Source organism: Maniola hyperantus, chromosome 27 (genome assembly GCF_902806685.2).
Source record: "Maniola hyperantus chromosome 27, iAphHyp1.2, whole genome shotgun sequence".
Lineage (NCBI taxonomy): Eukaryota > Metazoa > Arthropoda > Insecta > Lepidoptera > Nymphalidae > Maniola > Maniola hyperantus.
The window spans coordinates 847,371-870,282 of NC_048562.1; the positions used below are offsets into that span (position 1 = coordinate 847,371).

A 22,912-nucleotide genomic window follows, 5' to 3' on the forward strand; every position below is an offset into this window, starting at 1 on the left:
AAACTTGTTGAAGTGGAAGCTTGTTGCGGATAGGTACTTGTTGCTGAAACTTGTTCTTGGAACTTGTTGCAGTACCTTGTTGCTGAAATTTTTACCCAAAAGTTTTTGTTGAAACTTGTTGCGAAATAACACATATCAATATTGTTTTGGTTGCTGTACATGGTGCTACAAACAAGAACGATAGTGGCGCCCTCATTTATTTAACTCTTTTCGGTCGATCAAAAAATCAAACATGTTTTAACGAAAGCTAAGTAGGTACTCTATGAAGTAGGTCTAATCCACAGAGTACATTGGTATAGGGTATAGTCTAATCATCATCATCATTTCATCATCAACCCATTGCGGGCTCAATACCGCTGAGGTCTACGCACAGGTCTACGGAACCACAGTATGGAACTACGAATGAGAAGGGTTTGGTTAGCCAAAGTCCACCACGCTAGCGAAGTGCGGAGTTGCACACACTTTTGAGAACATTACGGATAACTCTCAGGCATACAGATTTCCTCACGATGTTTGCATCATTAAAGCATTTTGTGATAAAATTGCTTAAAACGCACATCGAAAAGACAAAATCAAAATACGTCTCTTTGACAATGTAAATATTGACATATTTGCGCAAAATGATTTGAACAAGGATTTGAATTTCATAGCAACAAATTAATATAAATCTTTTTATTAAAACAAGTCTTGAAGATATAATCCAAGAATGGCACCCAAAAAAAAGAAAAGGCCCGAACCTATAAGGTGTGATGAGATTCAGGGCGAGCGATTCAGTGCACCACAAGAAGATGTATTTACACACAACTGGTGGGATGTGTTCTGCTTCCCCTATATTCTGTGTGGTAGACTGTGGGATTGCTTCGTCTCTTTATGCTCTGGCACCAATCAATGTCTCGTTTACTGGATGGCAATCCAATGGGTTATATGCAAAATAACACGAATAACCACACCAAACGCTATTATATTCCCATATTACTTCTACATGTTCTGTCAAGTTATTTTACTGACTGCATTTTTCGTTTTACTGTGGATTTGGTTTGGCAAAAGTGCGCTGACGGCTTATTTTAAAGCATTCTACGATGCACTCACTGGGAAGAACAAGAGTCCCTCAAACACAACAAGATTGTCTTTTAGAAGATATTGCTTTCGAAAAAGTGAAATATTCGACACTGTTGTAGGTAGCTCAGCTGTGTATGTAAATGGGAATCATTTATCATATTATTATTACTATGGAGCTACATTTTTTGTTGATTACATTATACAGGAAATGCTTATTTACGGGTTCATTTTTATTTTCCACTGATGTGGTATGTCAAAAACGCCTAACTACATATTATTAGAAACTGAAACTTGCGTGTACTTTCAGTTATAATATCCTGCATTTGAACAACAAATACTAAAATTTGATAACTAAATATTATTATAAAGAAACGAAATTATTCCATTTTTAATGGGATCAGTATTTTTAACATGACTTTACAATAATTTTAATAGATGGCGCTGGTAATATTATAAAATTGTTGGGAATTATGGGATACCGCGTCGCGGCTTGTCTCACTGCTGCCCAGGATTTGCGCGTGTAAATGTAGTTCATCTGTCTCTGCAAGCTATAGCCGTGTCTTTGTGGGAAATTCGAAATCAGCTAAAAAGTTAGGTAACAATAGCAAAAAATAGGTACTAGGTAACTAACTACATCAGTTCATTCTAGAGAACTACGAATAGTAAACATTGAGTCAATAAAGGATTTTGGCGATCGTAATTAGGCTATTTTGCTGGAATAAATCCAATAATTATTTTAAGAAGTTCCTAAGAAATTCAATATTCAACGACAATGTTAATCGCATTTCTAAAGTTACCCAGCCCAATTAAAAAGCCCTTATTATCGCTATAGATTATTTTTTTTGCTGCCAACACTGGCAAACACAGGCTACTTTCAATGTAGAGGCAACAACCCAACAACCAAAACAAGGATGGCGCCACATACTTAGCATTGCCGTCGGCAAGTTGAAGAACTAAATGTCAATTGTACTAATACCCTTGTAATAGGGTTCAATATGCCAGAAAAAACATAATGTAGTTGACAGAAACGCCGCCCTAACTGACAGAATTAAGTTTGTAAAGATGGGAGTGCTTTAAAGAGATTTGAGTAGGGCCATAGACTTACTGCATAAGCGGCATGTTAGTTCGCTATTCGATGCGATATAGGTATAAAATACCGCAAATTGCTATTGCGCTGGAACCATGTCTCATTAACACCGAAATGACGTCAGCCAAAATAAAAATATACCTTACCTTCAGCTTGAAACTTCAGTCTAGTGCTGACGTCACTAAAATAGCAGCCACGCTCATTAGCAATTTACGGGACTTAGTATAGTGGTCTATTTATCTGAAACGAAATGTATTTGTATTATCTATCTGACATTAGTTTTATACCACTTTCTAGTCACTACGCTCAACTAAAATCACGCTCATAGAATTAAACCGTGGCCCTGCCTATTGTAAATATTGTTTAGACTGCAGTTCGACGTGATCACTGGATCAACTCAACAAGTGACCAAAATCGATCAGTGCAGTGCAGTGATCACTGATCAGTCTTGGTTAGTCTGTGGACGCAAGTAGCACGTCAAAAATGTCGAAAAGTGTGTCAAAGCAATTTTATTTCACAATTTACGAATTTTAAAGCGCTAGTCCGCTCGCGAATTCATCTTCTCGCGTTCGTGAACTGTGCGTTTTTACGGAGAACATATTTTGAAGGAGGAAGAATAAAATTTTTACCATTTGTAAGTAGAAATTTCTTTTTTCCCAAAGTGAAATTTTCACGTAACACTTCCAACTTCCAATTTTTTCCGTCTTTCTTTTTATTTTTGAATATAGAATCAAACTTATCCCGTGATTTAGTTTAAAAAAGTGATTTTGAACTAAAAGTTCAGTCATAAAATGCTGTTCAGTGTTTACTTTCTACGTGTTGATAAAGATTTCACTTGGTTAGTTAGTTGGACGTAATTATCTTGAAATGTATGGATGATATAATTATGAAGAAATAATTTACTAGCGGGTCAAAAACCAGTTTCAGTAATAAAAGTGAAATTTTAATACAAAACTTGTATGATTTAACTATGTCACTCTCTCTCTGTTGGGTGACCTTGATTTTTTGGCATACTTTGAGGTACCTACGTCAAATGAGAAGGTATGAGTATAAAGTTTAAAATCACGTATTGTGCAACCTAAAATAATACCTAACTTGACTTGATGTGAAGACCAATTATTGTTTGATCATCATCATCAACCGATAGACCAACCGATAGCACCTTGGGACCCCAACGTCTATCGGTTGTACGAACTATGTGCCCTGCCCATTGCCACTTCAGCTTCGCAACCCGTTGAGCTATGTCGGTTACTCTAGTTCTCCTACAGATCTCCTAATTTCTGAAGATGCTTTACATTGATTCAAATACAGTAAATACTTGATTATTTGGACCTTATTCACTTATACAGATTTTTTTTAATGTAAGTAGCGAGCATTTGCTCACATGAAGCTCATGGGTCGCCGCACATGAACATTTTCATGATCAGAGGCACAGTCAATCCGTTGCTGGCCTTTCAGTAATTTGTTGATCCGCAAATATCTGGATAACAAGCAAGACCATCTCTTGTGGAAGAATTTCAAGCATTTAAATGATCCAAAAAACCACCAGGCCGTGCCATGGTACAGTTACTTTACTGCGATAAATCTAAATGAAATGAAATGAAATAATTTATTTGTGTGAATATGGGAAGACAAGGTGTTTACAATAGAGAGTTGCCAACATATCCAGTCAGGAAGCCCTGACGTACAAATGTTTTGACAAAGTAGGCAGTACATCAGATAAGAATATCATATTGTGTCAAAGATAGAAATGTCAGTCAATAATATTAATAACTTAATCAAATTCATTCTAATTCTTGTGCTTAAATTCTAAAAACTCACCAACAGAATAAAATACATTTTGCGACAGCCACTTTTTTAATGCATTTTTGCATTTGTTTACTGGTAGTGCAGTTACAGATTTAGGAATTGCATTATAGACTTTTACACACATGGCACTACAATTCTTTAAATACTTTGTGTAGTACACGCGGACGAAGTCGCGAGCATAAGCTAGTATAATGCAATATGACTATTAAAAAATATGGCAGTTTTCCTCTATAATAATTTGAGAAATTTTGACATTGATTTTGAATGTAACAGAGCAATTTCAGTATGACAAAACCAAGCGAGACCAATAATTAATCTATGGATAAAACATTTTAAATAATAATGTAATAATTTACAAAAATGCAATAAAATAGAGTTGTATAATCCTGTTTTAAAATGGAAAAATAAGGAACAAAGAAAATTGTAAAATGTGTGTAAAATTCAAAACAGTTTTTTGTGGTGTTGTGTAAATGGGCAAAATAACTTTATAATATCATCAAATAAATCAACAAATACAAAGATAAAACATCATAAAGTTGTTATAAGAACAAAATTACTTTTGAGCCAAGTTATTTATAAACTGCCTTCGAAAAGGTTATGTATTCAACTCCTTTGTATGTATATCATGATCAACCCATTGCCGGCTCACTACAGAGCACGGGTCTCCTCTCAGAGTGAGAAGGGTTTTAACCATAGTCTACCATGCTGGCCATGTGTGGATTGGTAGACTTCACACACCTTTGATTATGGAGAACTCTCAAGCATGCAGGTTTCCTCACGATGTTTCCCTTCATCGTTAAAGCAAGTGATATTTAATTACTTAAAACGCTCATAACTCCGAAAAGTTAGATGTGCGTGCCCGGGATCGAACTCCCGACATCCGATTAGAAGGCGGACGTCCTCACCTCTAGGCTATCACAGCTTTCAAATCAGTTTTTTTGTATGTATGTATATCCACAATCATCTCAAAGAGGAATTTGATTTTGATATTTTTTTGGGTTCTGTACCTCAAAAGGAAAAACGGAACCCTTATAGGATCACTTTGTTGTATGTCTGTCTGTCAAGAAACCTACAGGGTACTTCCGTTGACCTAGAATCATGAAATTTGGCAGGTAGGTAGGTTTTATTATAAATACTATCTGTCCCGGCTTACTCACGTGTGTAGTCGACGTTAGCCCGACTAGTTTCGAACCCATCCGTGGTCCTTTTTCAAGGGAGTCCGTCCGCGCACGCGCCGCGGTTTTGACTGTCAAAACCGCGGCGCGTGCGCGGACGGACTCCCTTGAAAAAGGACCCCGGATGGGTTCGAAACTAGTCGGGCTAACGTCGACTACACACGTGAGTAAGCCGGGACAGATAGTATTTATAATGGAAATCACTCACGGTAGTTTAAACGCTAAAATAGGTAGGTTTTATAGCAGACATTCAATGACAGACATGAATGAGTACCTAAATAGCGAATATTTGTAAATTTTATTCTTAGAATTAAGTTCTCATGTAAGTGACTTTGTCTTTATGAGAATAAACGTCTTTAAACCTAAACCATTCGGGGGGAAATCTGAAAACTGTAAGTTTGTGGTTACATCACACACAAAAAATTAAATTGTGGTCATGAACTAATAATTAGTATTTCCAATTTTCAAAGTAAGATAACTATATCAAGTGGGGTATCATATGAAAGATATTCACCTGTGGATTCTGAAACAGCTTTTTATTTATTTTTATGTATCATAGTTTTTGAATTATCGTGCAAAATGTCGAAAAAATACGATTGTAGTACGGAACCCTCAGCGCGAGTCCGACTCGCACTTGGCCTCTTTTTTGCATAGGCATAGGCATAGGTAAAGACAGACTGGAGAGTGACATAGGCTACTTTTTATCCCGGAAAATCAAAGAGTTCCCACGTTATATTTAAAAAACCCCACACGAATGAAATCGCGGGCATCAGCTAATTATGTTATAATTATTTGTTTACTCACAGTAGGAAAATGGTTAATTAACAATTGAACGGCTAAAAACAAGTAATTTAGTGTGTTAAATGAACCACAACCCATTTCCACTTCCACACACAAATCATGATCACAGTACAATAAAAAGAACCTGTTTCATGACAATATAAAAGAAAAAGGTTAAAAAAAAAATGCCTTGTTAAGCTATACAAAGTCTCCGATAACCATGTCGGAGGATTGCCAGCAAAAAAAAAAAAAAAAAAAAAAAAAAAAACCATTTCCACTGACCTAAAGGAAAAGTTATTATTGCATACTTACCTTAGAATTGCATAAATTTTAATTGCCTTGTTGATTTTGTAGCTAGCTTAAGTATAGTGGAAGGTCTTGGATTTGATTCTTTTTAGGGTTCCGTACCTCAAAAGGAAAAACAGAACCTTTATAGGATCACTTTGTTGATCAAGAAACCTACAGGGTACTTTCCGTTAACCTAGAATCATGAAATTTGGCAGGTAGGTAAATCTTATAGCTGACATTTGGGGAAAAATCTGAAAACCGTGAATTTAAGGTTAGATCACACAAAAAAAATTAAATTGTGGTCATGAACTAATAATTAGTATTTTCAACTTTCGAAGTGAGTGACTATATCAAGTGGGGTTATCATATGAAAGGTCTTCACACATTCTACCTGTAAATTCTAAAACAGATTTTTATTTATTTTATGCATCATAGTTTTTGAATTATCGTGCAAAATGTCGAAAAAATACGACTGTAGTACGGAACCCTCATTGCGCGAGCCTGACTCGCACTTGGCCGGTTTTTTTTTTAATATTTTACTAGCTTATGCTCGCGACTTCGTCCGCGTGGACTAGACAAATTTTTAACCCCTATTTCACTCCCTTAGGCGTTGAATTTTCAAAAATCCTTTCTTAGCGGATGCCTACGTCATAATAGCTATCTGCATGCCAAATTTCAGCCCGATCCGTTTAGTAGTTTCAGCTGTGCGTTGATAGATCAGTCAGTCAGTCACCTTTTCCTTTTATATACGAGTATTTAGACGAAGGTCTGGCACGCGCTGGCTCTCTCTCTTACGTGACACGTGCGTGTACGACTCGAACTTGGTCGATTTTTAGGGTTCTGTACCTCAAAAGGAAAAACGGAACCCTTATAGGATCATTTTGTTGTCTGTCAAGAAACCTACAGGGTATTTCCCGTAGACCTAGAATCATGAAATTTGGCATGTAGGTAGGTCTTATAGCTGACATTCGGGGAAAAATCTGAAAACCGTGAATTTGTGGTTACATCACACAAAAAAAATTAAATTGTGGTCATGAACTAATAATTAGTATTTTCAATTTTCGAAGTAAGATAACTAGGTATATCAATTGGGGTATCATATGAAAGGTCTTCATCTGTGCATTCTAAAACAGATTTTTATTTATTTTTATGCATAACTAGCTGCCCCGGCGAACTTCGTACCGCCTAACAGTCGATTCTTTTTCAGGCAATTTTTTAAATTTTTCTCTCCGTAAGAACCATCCCCGTACTTCAAAGAATATTATGAAAAAAGAATTAGCGAAAGCGGTTCAGCTGTTCTCGAGATTTGCGATCAGCAACACATTCAGCGATTCATTTTTATAATATAGTTTTTGATTTATCGTGCAAAATGTCGATAAAATACGGTTGTATACGGAACCCTCAGTGCGCGAGTCTGACTCGTACTTGGCTGGTTTTTCGTTAGTGTAGTCGTTTCCTTTTACATTAGTTAGTGACATAAGACAATATATTTGGGAAGACGATGAAATCTCCCCAATGAATCACTTTCTCACTCGAATCATTACTCGTATGTTTCAAAACTTTGTTGCCCGCGACTTCGTACGCGTGGATTTAGGTTTTTAAAAATCCTGTGGGAACTCTTAAATTTTCCGGGATAAAAAGTAGCCTTTGTCCTTCCCCGGGTTGCAACTTGCAAGCTACCTCTGTACCAAATTTCGTCAAAATCGGTCGAACGGTTGGGCCGTGAAAAGCTAGCAGACAGACAGACGGACAGACAGACACACTTTCGCATTTATAATATTAGTATGGATGTGTTTCCTGTTACACTGTAGGTATGGTAGGTACATTGTATAGATCTTGCGATAGCTATCAGCATCTACATTCGGCGCGGCGTCTGCGCAAGTCTCTGGAATAACAATTGGTTTGCTTTACGTCATCGTGTACCATGTACCGACTGAGTGCTCGTGTTTTGTGTTTTGAATATCGAGGAATATCATCATCGTCATCATTATTATTATTATCAACCGATAGATGTCCACAGCTGGACATAGGTCTCTTGTAAGGACTTCCACACACCACGGGTCTTACACCGCCACCATCCAGCGGCTCCCGCAGATTCGTTTGACGTCGTCTGTCCATCTTTTTTTAGGCTTCCGTACCTCAAAAGGAAAAACGGAACCCTTATAGGATCACTTTGTTGTTTGTCTGTCTATCCGTCTGTCTGTCAAGAAACCTACAGGGTACTTCCCGTTGACCTAAAATCATGAAATTTGGCAGGTAGGTAGATCTTATAGCTAACATTTGGGGAAAAATCTGAAAACCGTGAATTTAGAGTTAGATCACACAAAAAAAATTAAATTGTGGTCATCAACTAACAATTAGTATTTTCAACCTTCGAAGTGAGTGACTATATCAAGTGGGGTATCATATGAAAGGTCTTCACCTGTACATTCTAAAACAGATTTTTATTTAGGTATTTTTATGCATCATAGTTTTTGAATTATCGTGCAAAATGTCGAAAAAATACGCCTATAGTACGGAACCCTCATTGCGCGAGCCTGACTCGTACTTGACCGGTTTTTTTAAAATATTATAGACCAGCGCTTGGCTGCAATCAGACCTGGTGGCAAGTGATGATGCAGCCTAAGATGGAGCGCGCTTGCCTAGAAGATGCCCATTCACTCTTGTCTTGAAGGTTACCCACCTTACTTTGAAAGTCGAAAATAGCAATATTTGTTCATGAACACATTTAAATTTTTTTCTTGTGATATAACCACAAATTCCCGGTTTTCAGATTTCTCCCCTAATGTCTGCTATAAAACCTACCAACCTGCCAAATTTCATGGTTCTAGGTCAACGGGAAGTACCCTATAGGTTTTCTTGACAGACACGACGGACAGACAGACTGACAACGAAGTGATTCTATAAGGGTTCCTCTTTTCCCTTTGAGGTACGGAACCCTAAAAGTATATACAATTTATTTATTCAGATACAAGTTAGCCCTTGACTGCAATCTCACCTGATGGTAAGTGATGATGCGGTCTAAGATGATAGCGGGCTAACCTGGAAGGGGTATGGCAGTTTTTATTAAACCCATACCCTTTGGTTTCTACACGGCATCGTACCGGAACGCTAAATCGCTTGGCGGCACGGCTTTGCCGGTAGGGTGGTAACTAGCCACGACCGAAGCCTCCCACCAGACCAAATAATAAAGTCCTCAAACTAAGCTTATTTGTTGACTCAGCTACTGCATTCAAAAAAAAGCTCTTATCATTTTACGGTGGGTTCATCTCCTAAGTAACTTAATGATTAATTGTTTAGTTAAGTAGTTAGTTAAGTTCTTTTTATTTGTCTAGATATTTTGCAAATGCTGTGTACACATTTTATAGATACATTTATCAGCCTGTGTTTGTCTATAAGTGTCGTAGTTTGTGTTAAATTAATGTATTGTGTGTGTTCCTAATAAATAAAATAAAAATAAAATAAGCTAAGAATACATAATAGTACCTATTAAGTGCTTCCTTACGATTAGACCATTATAATAATGCTCTTGCAAAAGTCTTCCTAGGTCTTATGGATTAGTACAAGATCGAAACATAAACTCATGGTCATGACCACTCATTACTTAAATCCTCTAACATCTTAAGATCTTGGAAAGATAAATTAATTTCAAAAATCGGCCAAGCACAAGTCGGATTCGCACGTGTCACGTAAGAGAGAGAGCCAGCGCGTGCCAGATCTTCGTTATTTTATAAAAGCTGAAAGTTTCTCTGCGTATTGTCCCCAACACTGGGAGGAACGTTTGTTAAGGATGTTATTTTGAATTTTTTTCATTGTATAGCAGGAGGGGGGGATAAAGTCCCGAGTCTTTGCTAGACTTCCAGTCAACGAGCAAGGCTTAAACCTACGACCTTTTGGGTGCATGCCATTATAATTTCTTAACTTGAAAAACCGGCCATGTGCGACTCAGGCTCGAGCAACGAGGGTTCCGTACTACAGTCGTATTTTTTCGACATTTTGCACGATAAATCAAAAACTATGATGCATATAAATAAATAAAAATAATGACCAAAAACAGTTTAGTTCATGACCACAATTTAATTTTTTTTGTGTGATGTAACCACAAATTCACGGTTTTTTCCCAGATTTTTAATGTCTGCTATGAGACCTACCTATCTGCCAAATTTTAAGATTCTAGGTCAACGGGAAGTACCCTGTAGGTTTCTTGACAGACCGACAGACAGGCAAAAAAGTGATCCTATAAGGGTTCCGTTTTTCCTTTTGAGGTACGGTCTACGGAATCCTAAAAACCAGCTTTGAAGAATGTACATAATATGTAAAAGTGGCCCTGGACGAAGGGAAACCCCTATTTTAATAATAACTTTACTAAGGAATGCCATAAATAAAAACTTGTCGTCTTGAACAAGATAGGTCCGGGTTCAATACTCAACGATTTTGCGGTAAATGATTAGTAAAGGTTGTAAGAAAGCTCAGAGTCACTCAGCGGGCGATGGAGAGAGCTATGTGCGGAGTTTCTCTACGTGATCAATGAGGAAATGAGATCCGTAGGAGAACTAGAGTAACCGACATAGCTCAACGGGTTGCGAAGCTGAAGGGGCAATGGGCAGGGCACATAGTTCGTACAACCGATAGACGTTGGGGTCCCAAGGTGCTGGGATGGCGACCTCGCACCGAAGGCGCAGCGTTGGAAGACCCCCCACTAGACACCAGACGAATCGCAGGGAGCCGCTGGATCCAGCGTGGCGCAAGACCGTGGCGTGATGGAAGTCCCTACAAGAGACCTGTGTCCAGCAGTGGACGTCTATTGGTTGATGATGATGATGATGATGAAAGGTTGTAAATGTACTGACAAAACGTCATATAGGTATGAGTGACGGAGACAACGCTCTACAAACCCGAAATGTCTTTCTAAAGGCCGATGTACATTATTTTCTGCCGCGTACTGTTATTTGAGCAGGAAATCTTATACTGTAGTCTGTCCTGTAGTCCTGTAGTCTTCTTCTTCTAAATATATAAAAGAAAAAGGTGACTGACTGACTGACTGATCTATCAACGCACAGCTCAAACTACTGGGTGGATCAGGCTGAAATTTGGCTTGCAGGTAGCTATTATGGCGTAGGCATCCGCTAAGAAAGGATTTCTGAAAATTCAACCCCTAAAGGGGTGAGATAGGGGTTTGAAATTTGTGTAGTCCACGCGGACGAAGTCGCGAGCATAAGCTAGTTATGTAGTACTGTAGTAATAGTATATAGTATTTATCTTATGTGTGCTCTGATACTATTTTACCGGTTTTTGTACGATGTAAAGGTGCTATAGTAAAAGTTGTTTATACGATGAGTCGGTACAGTGACCCCCTTTCTGCGTGACCCCGTAGACTCTGATACAGGTTATATTTGGAGCCCCCAAAAGACGAGTGGCTGCCGTTTGCCCTTAATAGTAATATCCTCTCGACCGAATTTCGGCCAAGGAGGCCAATCTCCGTCCAAACCGCTGAGGGTTCCTTATTATATTGTCATATTTTTTTGACTTTTTGCACGAAAAATTAAAACTTTTTTATTTTTTTTGGATTCCGTACCTCTAAAGGAAAAACGGAACCCTTATAGGATCACTTTCTTGTCTCTCTGTCTGTCTGTCGGTCTGTCAAGAAACCTACAGGATACTTCCCGTTGACGTAGAATCATGAAATTTGGCAGGTAGGTAGGTCTTATAGCAGACATTCGGGGAAAAATCTGAAAACCGTGAATTTGTGGTTACATCACAAGAAAAAAATTAAAATGTGTTCGTGAACAAATATTGCTATTTTTTTTCAAAAGTGAGATTACTATACCAAGTTGGGTATCATATGAAAGTAGATGACAAGACTTGTACATTCTAAAACTGATTTTTATTTATTTTTAGGCATAATAATTTTTGATTTATCGTGCAAAATGTCAATAAAATACGACTGTTAGATGCTCGCGACTTCGTCCGCGTGGACCACACAAATTTCAAACCCCTATTTTACCACCTTAGGAGTCGAATTTTAAAAAATCCTTCCTTAGCTGCCTATGTCATAATAGCTATCTGCATGCCAAATTTCAGCCCGATCCGTCCATTAGTTTGAGCTGTGCGTTTATAGATCTGTCAGTCACCTTTTCCTTTTATATATTGAGATACCTACGTTAAATATTTAATGTAACGATAAAATATTTGATGTGTGGCGATTCGATGCGAGTCATAAATCATAGGTCGCGCGTGTTGAAACGTCAAAATACCTAACTTTAAGGCTAAGGTCACGTGCGATTGCGGCTGCGTTCTATATTGCTCCTTTGTGGTTTTGTCCGACCAATTTAAACTATTTCTCAGAGTTCTTAATGATGACTAGACTAGATGATGTCCGCGACTTCGTCCGCGTCGATTTAGGTTTTTACTTTTTAGGGCTCCGTGCCCGTAGGTGCCAATCACTAAGCCGGCCCTCCGTCCGTCTGTCTGTCAGTAGGCTGTATCTCATGAACCGTAATAGGTAGAGACTAGAGATATGGCGGCCATTTATAAACTTTAATTTTAAAGTTATAGCGGCAGCTAAAATAGGTACATATTCGGTGAAAATTTCAACTATTTGCCTATTACGGTTCACGAAATACGGCCCGCTGACACACAGACCGACGGACGGACAGCTGTGGAAACTAGTTATAGGTTCCCTTAGGATACGGAACCCTAGAAACCAAGATGGCGTATTTCAAAATGGCTGCCACACAGTCTTAAGTCATAAGTCTCGTGTTGAAACATCAAAATACCTAACTTTAAAGGCTAAGGTCACGTGCGATTGCGGCTGCGTTCTATATTGCTCCTTTGTGGTTTTGTCCGACCAATTTAAACTATTTCTCAGATTTCTTAATGTATTTGTATAGAAGCAGGCGTTACTTTGCGGAAGTCCATGATATACAATGAACCAAAAGCTTAATTTGCTGTAAGCCGCTGAAACAGGTCGAATCTGTATGGTGCAATATGCAGCATGCGAAATGCACCGCCCGCCCTCCCACTGCTAACCATGCAGGAAAAGCACCACCACCACGCAGCACCACACAAATTCCAAAACACACTCGACGAACGTTTCGCCCCGACACCGGAGCATCCTCAGGAGATGAAGACCTTACAATGCACAATTGCACTTGACTTTGCATCATACAGATTCGACCTGTTTCAGCGGATTACAGCAAATTAAGCTTTTGGTTCTTTTTTTTTTGTATTCTTCGTTTCATTGTTCTTAATGTATGCCTACTAGACTAGGTGAAATCCGCGACACCGTCCGCGTGCATTTTTTAAAAGTAAAAAACCTGCCAATGAGCCATGAGCTAAACAGGCTCACGTAATCTAAATATATAAAAGGAAAAGGTGACTGACTGACTGATCTATAAACGCACAGCTCAAACTACTGGAGCGATCAGGCTGAAATTTGGCATGCAGATAGTTATTATGACGTAGGGATCCGCTAAGAAAGGATTTTTGAAAATTCAACCCCTAAGGGGGTGAAATAGGGGTTTGAAATTTGTGTAGTCCACGCTGACCAAGTCGCGAGCATAAGCTAGTCTTAAATATATAAAAGGAAAAGGTGACTGACTGACTGACTGACTGATCTATCAACGCACAGCTCAAACTACTGCACGGATCGGGCTGAAATTTGGCATGCAGATAGCTATTATGACGTAGACATCCTTTAAGAAAGGATTTTTGAAAATTCAACCCCTAAGGGGTGAAATAGGGGTTTGAAATTAGTGTAGTCCACGCGGACGAAGTCGCGAGCATAAGCTAGTACTAATAAAAGTAGGGAAATGGTAAGCCTTTACTTCTCTAATCTGTGGTAATTATTGATGAACTACGTTCAACGTGCATCGCCGTTAGTTATGAGTTATGACCTTTTTAATTGCGGTTCGCCCTTGACCGATTACGACGCGACGGCTCGCCATACAACCGTTGTATTGCGCAAATACTGCATATCTTACATCTTCAGGGTTACGTACCCTACGGGACCCTATTACTAAGGGCCGGTTGTTTCAAACCATTGGTCTTCGTAAGATACGTTCGTTAAAATTTAACAGACGTAGACGAACTTTAACATCTGTTAATTTAAGAGCGTTGCTTCATTATGCAAAAAACTGTTCGTCATTGTTATTCTGGTTACGAAACTAACCCTAAAAATTAACTTACTTTTTCCGTATACTTTTTTATTTCATTTTATATTAAATCATATAGTTGTTGATATTGCTACTTCGCATTTTAAACACTTTTTCTTTTTTGAAAATTCTCTTTCATCTTCAAAAAAACTACCATTAAAAGCATTGAATTCAATTGATTCCATTATAATTTGTAAATAAAATATTCCGTTTGTAAGAAGTATGAAGTTACGAACTGATTTGACGATCACCAATGGCGCCAGCACTGGTTAACGTAAACGTAACTTTTTAACGAACGTTAGCGCTAATAGATGCTAAATCAACGCTTTTTCTTTTCTTACGTTCGTTAGCGCCATATTTAAGGTTACGTGTCCGTCAAAATTTGTTGAAACAACCGGCCCTAAGCATCCGTTATCCGTCCGTCCGTGAGTCTGTCTGTCAGCGTGAAATATAATAGTTAGAGTTGAAATTTTCACAGAATGTGTATTTCTATTGCCGCTATAACAACAAATAATAAACATTCCTGAAAGGCCGGCAACGCATCGGTAATTCCTCTGGAAGGCATCTTAGGCTGCATCGTCACTTACTACCAGGTGAGATTGCAGTCAAGGGCTAACTTGTACTTATCTGAATTAAAAAAAAAACCGGTCAAGTGCGAAACAGGTTCGCGCACCGAGGGTTCCGTATTATAGTCGTATTTTTTCGACATTTTGCACGATACTTCAAAAACTATAATGCATAAAAATAAATAAAAATCTGTTTTAGAATGCACAGGTAAAGCCCTTTAGGCTTTCATATTATGATACCCCTTACTTCGAAAATTGAAAATACTAATTATTAGTTCATGACCACAATTTTTTTTGTGTGATCTAACCCTAAATTCACAGTTTTCAGATTTTTTCCCAAATGTCTGCTATAAGACCTGCCTACCTGCCAAATATCATAATTCTAGGTCAACGGGAAGTACCCTGTAGGTTTCTTGACAGACCGACAGACAGACAGACAACAAAGTGATCCTATAAGGTTATAGGTTATAGGGTAAGGTTTTTCCTTTTGAGGTACGGACCCCTAAAAAAGACGTGTGGGTGTGTGGGGTCCGCGTCATACCCCGATTGCCATCTCGACCTGTCGCGTGCAATAGCTACTAGCTTTACCAAGAAAAAGAATCATGGCATGCTTTAACAGATTCTATGATAATATTGTTCCTTATGTGTTGACTTTTTCATGGGATTTTCCTTATGGGTTTCAGTTGAAATGATGACGCAAATACAGTCTTTGTCTTTACAATATTTGCGTATCTATCTAAATATATAAAAGGAAAAGGTGACTAACTGACTGACTGACTGACTGATCTATCAACGCGCAGCGCAAACTAGTGCGAGTCAAGCTCGTGCAATGAGGGTTCCGTACTACAGTCGTATTTTGCACGATAATTCAAAAACTATGATGCATAAAAATAAATAAAGATCTGTTTTAGAATGTACAGGTGAAGACCTTTTATATGATACCCCACTTGATATAGTCACTCACTTCGAAAGTTGAAAATACTAATTATTACTTCATGACCACAATTTAATTTTTTTTGTGTGATCCAACCCTAAATTCATAGTTTTCAGATTTTCTCCCAAAAGTCAGCTATAAGATCTACCTACCTGCCAAATTTCATGATTCTAGGTCAACGGGAAGTACCCTGTAGGTTTCTTGACAGACAGACAGACAGACAACAGAGTGATCCTATAAGGGTTCCGTTTTTCCTTTTGAGGTACGGAACTCTAAAAATGATGCCGTGCGGGCAATGGTAAAGGATATAAGTTCATCTCAAAACAAACCTAGTCAAAATTAACATAAATATATAATTTTCTTGGTGAAAGTAGAGAAAGTATAGAAATAGCGATTTCTAATCTTTGATGTTAAAGTACCTAATAATACTTATTATGAATTTTGATGTAAACCTGTCTGAAGAAATGTATATAAAAACCGGTCAAGTGCGAGTCAGGCCTCGCTATTTTGTGGTTCCGTACATAATTATGTTTTGGTCACAGCTTATAAACTACTTTATGATTCGTTGTTTTAAGTATTTGTTTTTTAAATACAGTATATTGTACATAGTACACCGAAATTTCATGTTACTTACTAGTTTGAAATAGATCCCGTCGCAAAAAAAACCGGCCAAGTGCGAATCAGACTCGCGCACGGAGGGTTCCGTATTACAGTCGTATTTTTCGGCATTTTGCACGATAAATCAAAAACTATCAAGCAAAAAACAATTAAAAAGCTGTTTTAGAATATACTAGTAAAGCCCTTTCATATGATACCCCATTTAGTATAGTTATCTTACTTTGAAAATTGAAAATACAAATAGGTATTTGTTCATGTACACATTAATTTTTTTCTGTGATGTAACCACAAATAAATGTTTCTTTCTTTCTTTCTAATTCTAACTTACTTGTTCACAGGTAACGCACCGCAGACAACATGAAAGTGTGGGGGGCGCATGGAGAATTCTGTGCCAGACACCAGTGGGAGGTTATAGTGGCTACCTTAGCGTTATTAGCCTGTGCTGCCAGCGTGGAGAGGCATGGCACAGGATCTCGCTCAGAGAGATGTGCAGGATGGGCCAGGGCGTGCCCAGGATTGGAAGCGGAATACCAGGCTGCCGACGCAGTGGTCATGACTTTTGTCCGTTGTACGGCACTACTGTACGCGTACTACCAAGTCTCAAACCTTCAGAAAATCGCCTCAAAGTACTTGCTGATCCTAGCTGGTGTGTTCTCCACATTCGCAAGTTTCATCTTCACATCAGCGCTTGCTAGTTTGTTCTGGAATGAATTAGCAAGTATCAAGGATGCTCCGTTTTTATTTCTGCTAGTAGCTGATGTAGCTAGAGGCGCAAGAATGGCTAAAGCTGGTTGGAGTGCTGGCGAAGATCAAGAAAAACGAGTCGGGAAGGCTCTGTCGTTATTGGGACCGACAGCGACGTTAGATACACTTCTAGCGGTTTTACTTGTCGGTGTTGGAGGTTTATCCGGTGTTCCACGGTTGGAACATATGTGCACATTCGCCTGTCTAGCATTATTGGTGGATTACCTTGTATTTGTTACTTTCTACCCAGCTTGTCTATCATTGGTAGCAGATTTTGCATCTGGGAGAAAAGAAATGGCTCCAGACAGCCCGTTTTCTGAAGAGGACCTAAAACCAAACCCAGTGGTTCAAAGAGTTAAGATGATTATGGCTGCTGGATTGCTATGCGTCCATTTAACAAGTAGATGGCCTTGGACAAGAGAAAACGGCATGATTGAAGGGTCTTTAACTGATGATTTTAAATCTGGGAATCATGAAAATGTTTTATTCCACTCTTACGTTAAGTGGTTTTCGGTTAGCGCTGATTATATCGTTATAGCAACGCTTCTCTGCGCTCTGATAATCAAATTCATCTTCTTCGAAGAACAGAGGAATTGGGTTATAGATATGAACGATTTGACTGTTAAAGAGGTTGTCCAACATAGCGGCAGCAATAAAAAGTTGTTTACAGTTGGAGAAGAAGATATAAAAACTGAAACGTCCACGCAAACGGATCCATCACTTAATTTTGATGAAAATGAGTGGCCATCTCTTTCCCCAAGCTCGTCGTTTGCTAGATTGAATGCTAAGAAACGTCCAATGGCAGAGTGTTTGGAAATATATCGTTCAGAAGGAATCTGTACTTCGCTAAGTGACGAAGAAGTTGTCATGCTTGTTGAACAATCTCATATACCGATGCATACTCTCGAAAATGTGTTAAACGATCCCTTGAGAGGTGTAAGACTTCGCAGAAAAATCATAGCCTCAAGATTCGAAACGGATTCTGCCGTTAAAAAACTACCGTATCTAAATTACGATTACAGTAAAGTTTTGAATGCTTGCTGTGAAAATGTTATAGGATATGTTGGTATTCCAGTTGGTTATGCCGGGCCTTTGGTGGTCGATGGCAAAGCATACATGATTCCTATGGCCACAACGGAAGGTGCTTTAGTAGCATCTACAAATAGAGGAGCAAAAGCAATTGGAACTAGAGGCGTAACTAGTGTTGTTGAAGATATAGGTATGACTAGAGCACCAGCAGTGAAGTTACCTAATGTAGTAAGAGCGCATCAATGTCGTCAATGGCTTGACAATAAGGATACCTATGCATTGATTAAAGAAGCGTTCGATTCTACTTCAAGATTTGCAAAACTCCAAGAAGTCCATATAGGTGTTGATGGAGCAACATTATATTTAAGATTCAGAGCAACCACTGGAGACGCTATGGGGATGAACATGGTATCCAAAGGCGCTGAAAATGCTCTCAAACTGCTCAAAAACTATTTCCCTGACATGGAAGTAATCAGTCTTTCCGGAAACTACTGTTCTGATAAGAAAGCGGCTTCTATTAACTGGGTTAAAGGAAGAGGTAAAAGGGTTGTCTGCGAAACGACAATTTCCGCTGAAAACTTGAAGAAGATTTTCAAAACTGATGCTAAAACTATGACAAGATGTAATAAAATAAAAAATCTTTCTGGATCTGCTTTAGCCGGATCCATTGGTGGTAACAACGCACACGCTGCTAATATGGTTACAGCTATATTTATAGCAACAGGACAAGACCCAGCTCAGAATGTAACAAGCAGCAGTTGCTCAACCAGTATGGAAATCTCTGGTGATAACAGAGACGATTTGTACGTAACTTGTACTATGCCTTGTTTGGAAGTTGGTACGGTTGGTGGCGGAACCGTTTTGACAGGACAAGGTGCGTGTTTGGAAATCCTTGGAGTCAAAGGTGCTGGTGAAACCCCTGGTGAAAATTCTGCAAGATTGGCTTCCCTAGTCTGTGCTACAGTGTTAGCTGGTGAACTTAGTCTTATGGCTGCACTAGTTAATTCTGACTTAGTAAAATCTCATATGCGTCACAATAGATCGGCTATAAACGTTCCTGGCTCAACAAATGATATGACACTCAAAGTACCCACTTTATAACAGTTGTTACAGCAAATAGCTGAAATGAAATGAGCTTATGGAAGTTAATGATTTAAAATCGACTAGTGACATGTCGTTATAGAAGGTGTTATATTTGTTTGGGATAATATGGAAATATTTTAAACTGAAAATAGATACAAATGTCATGTTGCACTTATATTAAAGTTGATTAAGTAGACTTGTGATCTATCTATTGTGCCTAGATTTTTTGTGTCCTAATAATTGATCATTCCATGAAATTGCGTCTTAAATGAAATAAGCTTCATTATGGAAAGAATGCTTGACCCGAATTTGTTCTCATAAAAGGAATTTGCTTGGACAGTGTTCCAAAAAAATATATCACCCTGAACAACTGTAAGAGGGAGAGGGTGCGTTTCTAATGAAGCTAGTCGTACAACGTGGAGAGAATTTGAGAGTCAGAGTAAAATGGACCTAAAATTGATTGAATTAAAGTAAAAAATTCAGTACTACAGATTTTAATTTATTTCGCAAGGTTTCCTCTTGGAGCGCTGGCTTTAGATGTATGGATGAAATTTAATTTAGAAACAAGGCAATTATGGTTCTTTTTACTTTAACGCTGAAGTGTTTTGATGCTCGAATACTATAAACGTCTTCAGCGTACCAATCAGCTTATTGATAGATGACGTGGTAAAATTATCTCAGTAATCTGATTGGTCAAAGCACTCCACTCCGCTCTTCTCCGCTTCATTTGAAGCGTACTGGAATCTGCAACTCACTGCCGATGTTTAAGTGCGCAACGTACACTTGTATTCCTTGAATTTCAAGTCATTTTAACAGTAGTAAGATCTCTGAACAATAACTAACGCATATCTAAGCTTTTCTTCAGAAGGAATTGTCAAAATCTAAACTAGTCCGTACAAAATGAGTTTTCATGCGCCATTTTAATTCTATATGTCATGTCATGTCTCGATTTAATTAAAAAAACTTAGTAAATAGGCAGGGCATATTTCGAAAAAGCGATAGACGCTGGAGTCTCAACTCAAGGTACTAGAATGGGTAACCTCGCACCGTAAAGCGCATCGTTGGAGGACTCCCCACTAGGTGAACAGACGACATCAAACTAGACGGCGCAAGACTGTGGCGTGTCGAAGTCCCTACAAGAGACCTATGCCCAGCTGAGGACGTCTATCGGTTGATAATGATGATTCAGTAAAGCTGTAGTTTCGTATCGTGTATCGTAGGATAACGCTAGTGTAGGATAACACCAAGGTGGCGCGGTTTCCTAGACATCTGTTTTGACGCTAACTTCAGTTTGAAAAGCGTTCCATCTAGCGACACCGCTATTCTAGAGCCAGAGCTATAATATCTCTTGGGGATATTAATACTAAAATTCTCTATCTATTCGATCTATTTTGTACGATAAATCATCTATTTGACAAATATAATGTGTTTAGTAAATGTACGCTATGACTATACTTTGGTTATTGTTCTAAGATTAACGCCTATCATAGTATTAGTATTAGTAATTATTAAAAAATCATATAGTGCTCGCATATAACTATGTTTTTCTCGATATTAAACTATGCCAGTTAGTGGTTTATGAACGGTATAGATTAGGAAAAGTGTTGGGCCTCAAGATACGCCTTGTTTCACTCCCAGTGTATTTCACTATACTCTATACACGAAAAGAAGTTTGTATAGCGCTCTCTCTCTCTCTGTTACGGCAATCCCATACAAATGACAGAGACAAAATTCTCAGTGGGCGTTTACTCAGTAACCTATCACAAACATGTTTGCCCGGCCAAGTGCGAGTCAGACTCGCGCACCGAGGGTTACGTACTACAGTCGTATTTATTCGTCATTTTGCACGATAAATCAAAAACTATTTTGCATAAAAATAGAATAGAATGGAATAGAATAGAAGTTTATTAGTTGATCCGACACATGATAAACACAAACACAAATATTTACAAAAAAAACATTCCTTAAAATCTAATAGGTACCTATTATCTAAAATGTGTCGTGCCAACGAAAAGGTCCGAACTCAGCTGAATGTTGAAAATAAATAAAAATCTGTTTTAGAATGTACAAGTGAAGCCCTTTCATATGATACCCACGCGGTATATTTATCTCACTTTGAAAATTAAAAATGTCTGAATGAAATAAATTAAAATTGTACATGTCTGGTGGGTGGCTTCGGCCGTGGCTAGTTACCACCCTACCGGCAAAGCCGTGCCGCCAAGCGATTTAGCGTTCCGGTACGATGCCGTGTAGAAACCAAAGGGGCATGGGTTTATTAAAAACTGTCATACCCCTTCCAGGTTAGCCCGTTTCCATCTTCGACTGCATCGTCACTTACCACCAGGTGAGATTGCAGTCAAGGGCTAACTTGTATCTGAATAAAAAAAAAACTAATATATTTGTTCATGAACACATTTTAATTTTTTTTTTTGAAATTACATACCAGAAATTCACGGTTTTCAGATTTATTGCTTTACTTGTGCTATAAGACCTACCTACCTATCAAAATTCATGACTCTAGGTCAACGGGAAGTACCTTATAGGTTTTCTTGACAGACAGACAACAAAGTGATCCTAAAAGGGTTCCTTTTAAGGTACGTTAAAAATTATCCAATTTGGGGCAGTCAGTCGTTCGGAAATTATTCACATACAAACATTCATTTCAGGCGATTCATTTTGATTTAAGTATAAGTCCCGCAAATTGCTATAATGCGCGTTGCCGCGCCCGTCATTTTAGTGACGTCAGCACTAGACTGAAGTTTCGAGCTGATGGTATATTTTTATTTCGGCTGACGTCAAAATGACGACATTTCGATGTTAATGAGATATGGTTCCAGCGCAATGCGGACTTATAATTAATAGATTTATTATCTGTAACTGATCCATCTGAAATGACCACCCTGTATAATATGCACATTATTTGAACATTTAATAATATAAACGCGTGAGGTAATGTGCAAGTATACTAATCTTTGCTCAACACTCACGATGATACAAGGTCAGCTTGCAACACGCTGTATAATGTGAGGCGAGATTTCGACAAAACGACCGACAAATCGCCGGTTTTATATTAAAATGGAGGTTATCTATATATCGAGGGCATCAAGCTGAAAGTTCTTTTAAAAGGACCCCGAGCCGAAAGTATGGAAAATGGAGTTTCAGTGAAAATATTACAATAAAGCTTAAAGCTAGCCTTATCTAATTACTATACAAATCATGCCCGCGTGGAATGGTGCCAAGAATACTGGCTGCATTTCCGCGCTGGACAGCCAGGCTGATCCGTTACGCAAAAAATGAGCCAGCCCTTCTGTCACCAGATGAGGCTATTAATCGCGGTGAAATGTCTCGTAAAATTTTTTTAGCACTAAGACTCCATGGCTGGGAAAATGTTCTGGGATTTTGATATGTTGTAGATTTCAATGCCCTGAGCAAAAGTCTATATGGTTTCAAGTCCCTTTCAGAGTTTCGACTGATTTTCAAACAAATCTACGTCAAGGCTAATATTAAAAAAAAAAACCGGCCAAGTGCGAGTCAGGCTCGCGCACCGAGGGTTCCGTAGTACAGTCGTATTTTTTCGACATTTTGCA

General features: G+C 38.4%; 1 protein-coding gene across 1 annotated transcript; it reads left to right on the plus strand.

Moving 5' to 3' along the window:
- Positions 1-2,569: 2,569 nt before the first annotated feature.
- On the plus strand, positions 2,570-22,698 carry Hmgcr (HMG coenzyme A reductase). Its single transcript, XM_034982836.2, has 2 exons — positions 2,570-2,780; positions 16,808-22,698. The coding sequence occupies exon 2, from the start codon at positions 16,827-16,829 to the stop codon at positions 19,341-19,343; it is 2,517 nt and encodes an 838-aa protein (XP_034838727.1). The 5' UTR covers positions 2,570-2,780; positions 16,808-16,826; the 3' UTR covers positions 19,344-22,698.
- Positions 22,699-22,912: the final 214 nt, after the last annotated feature.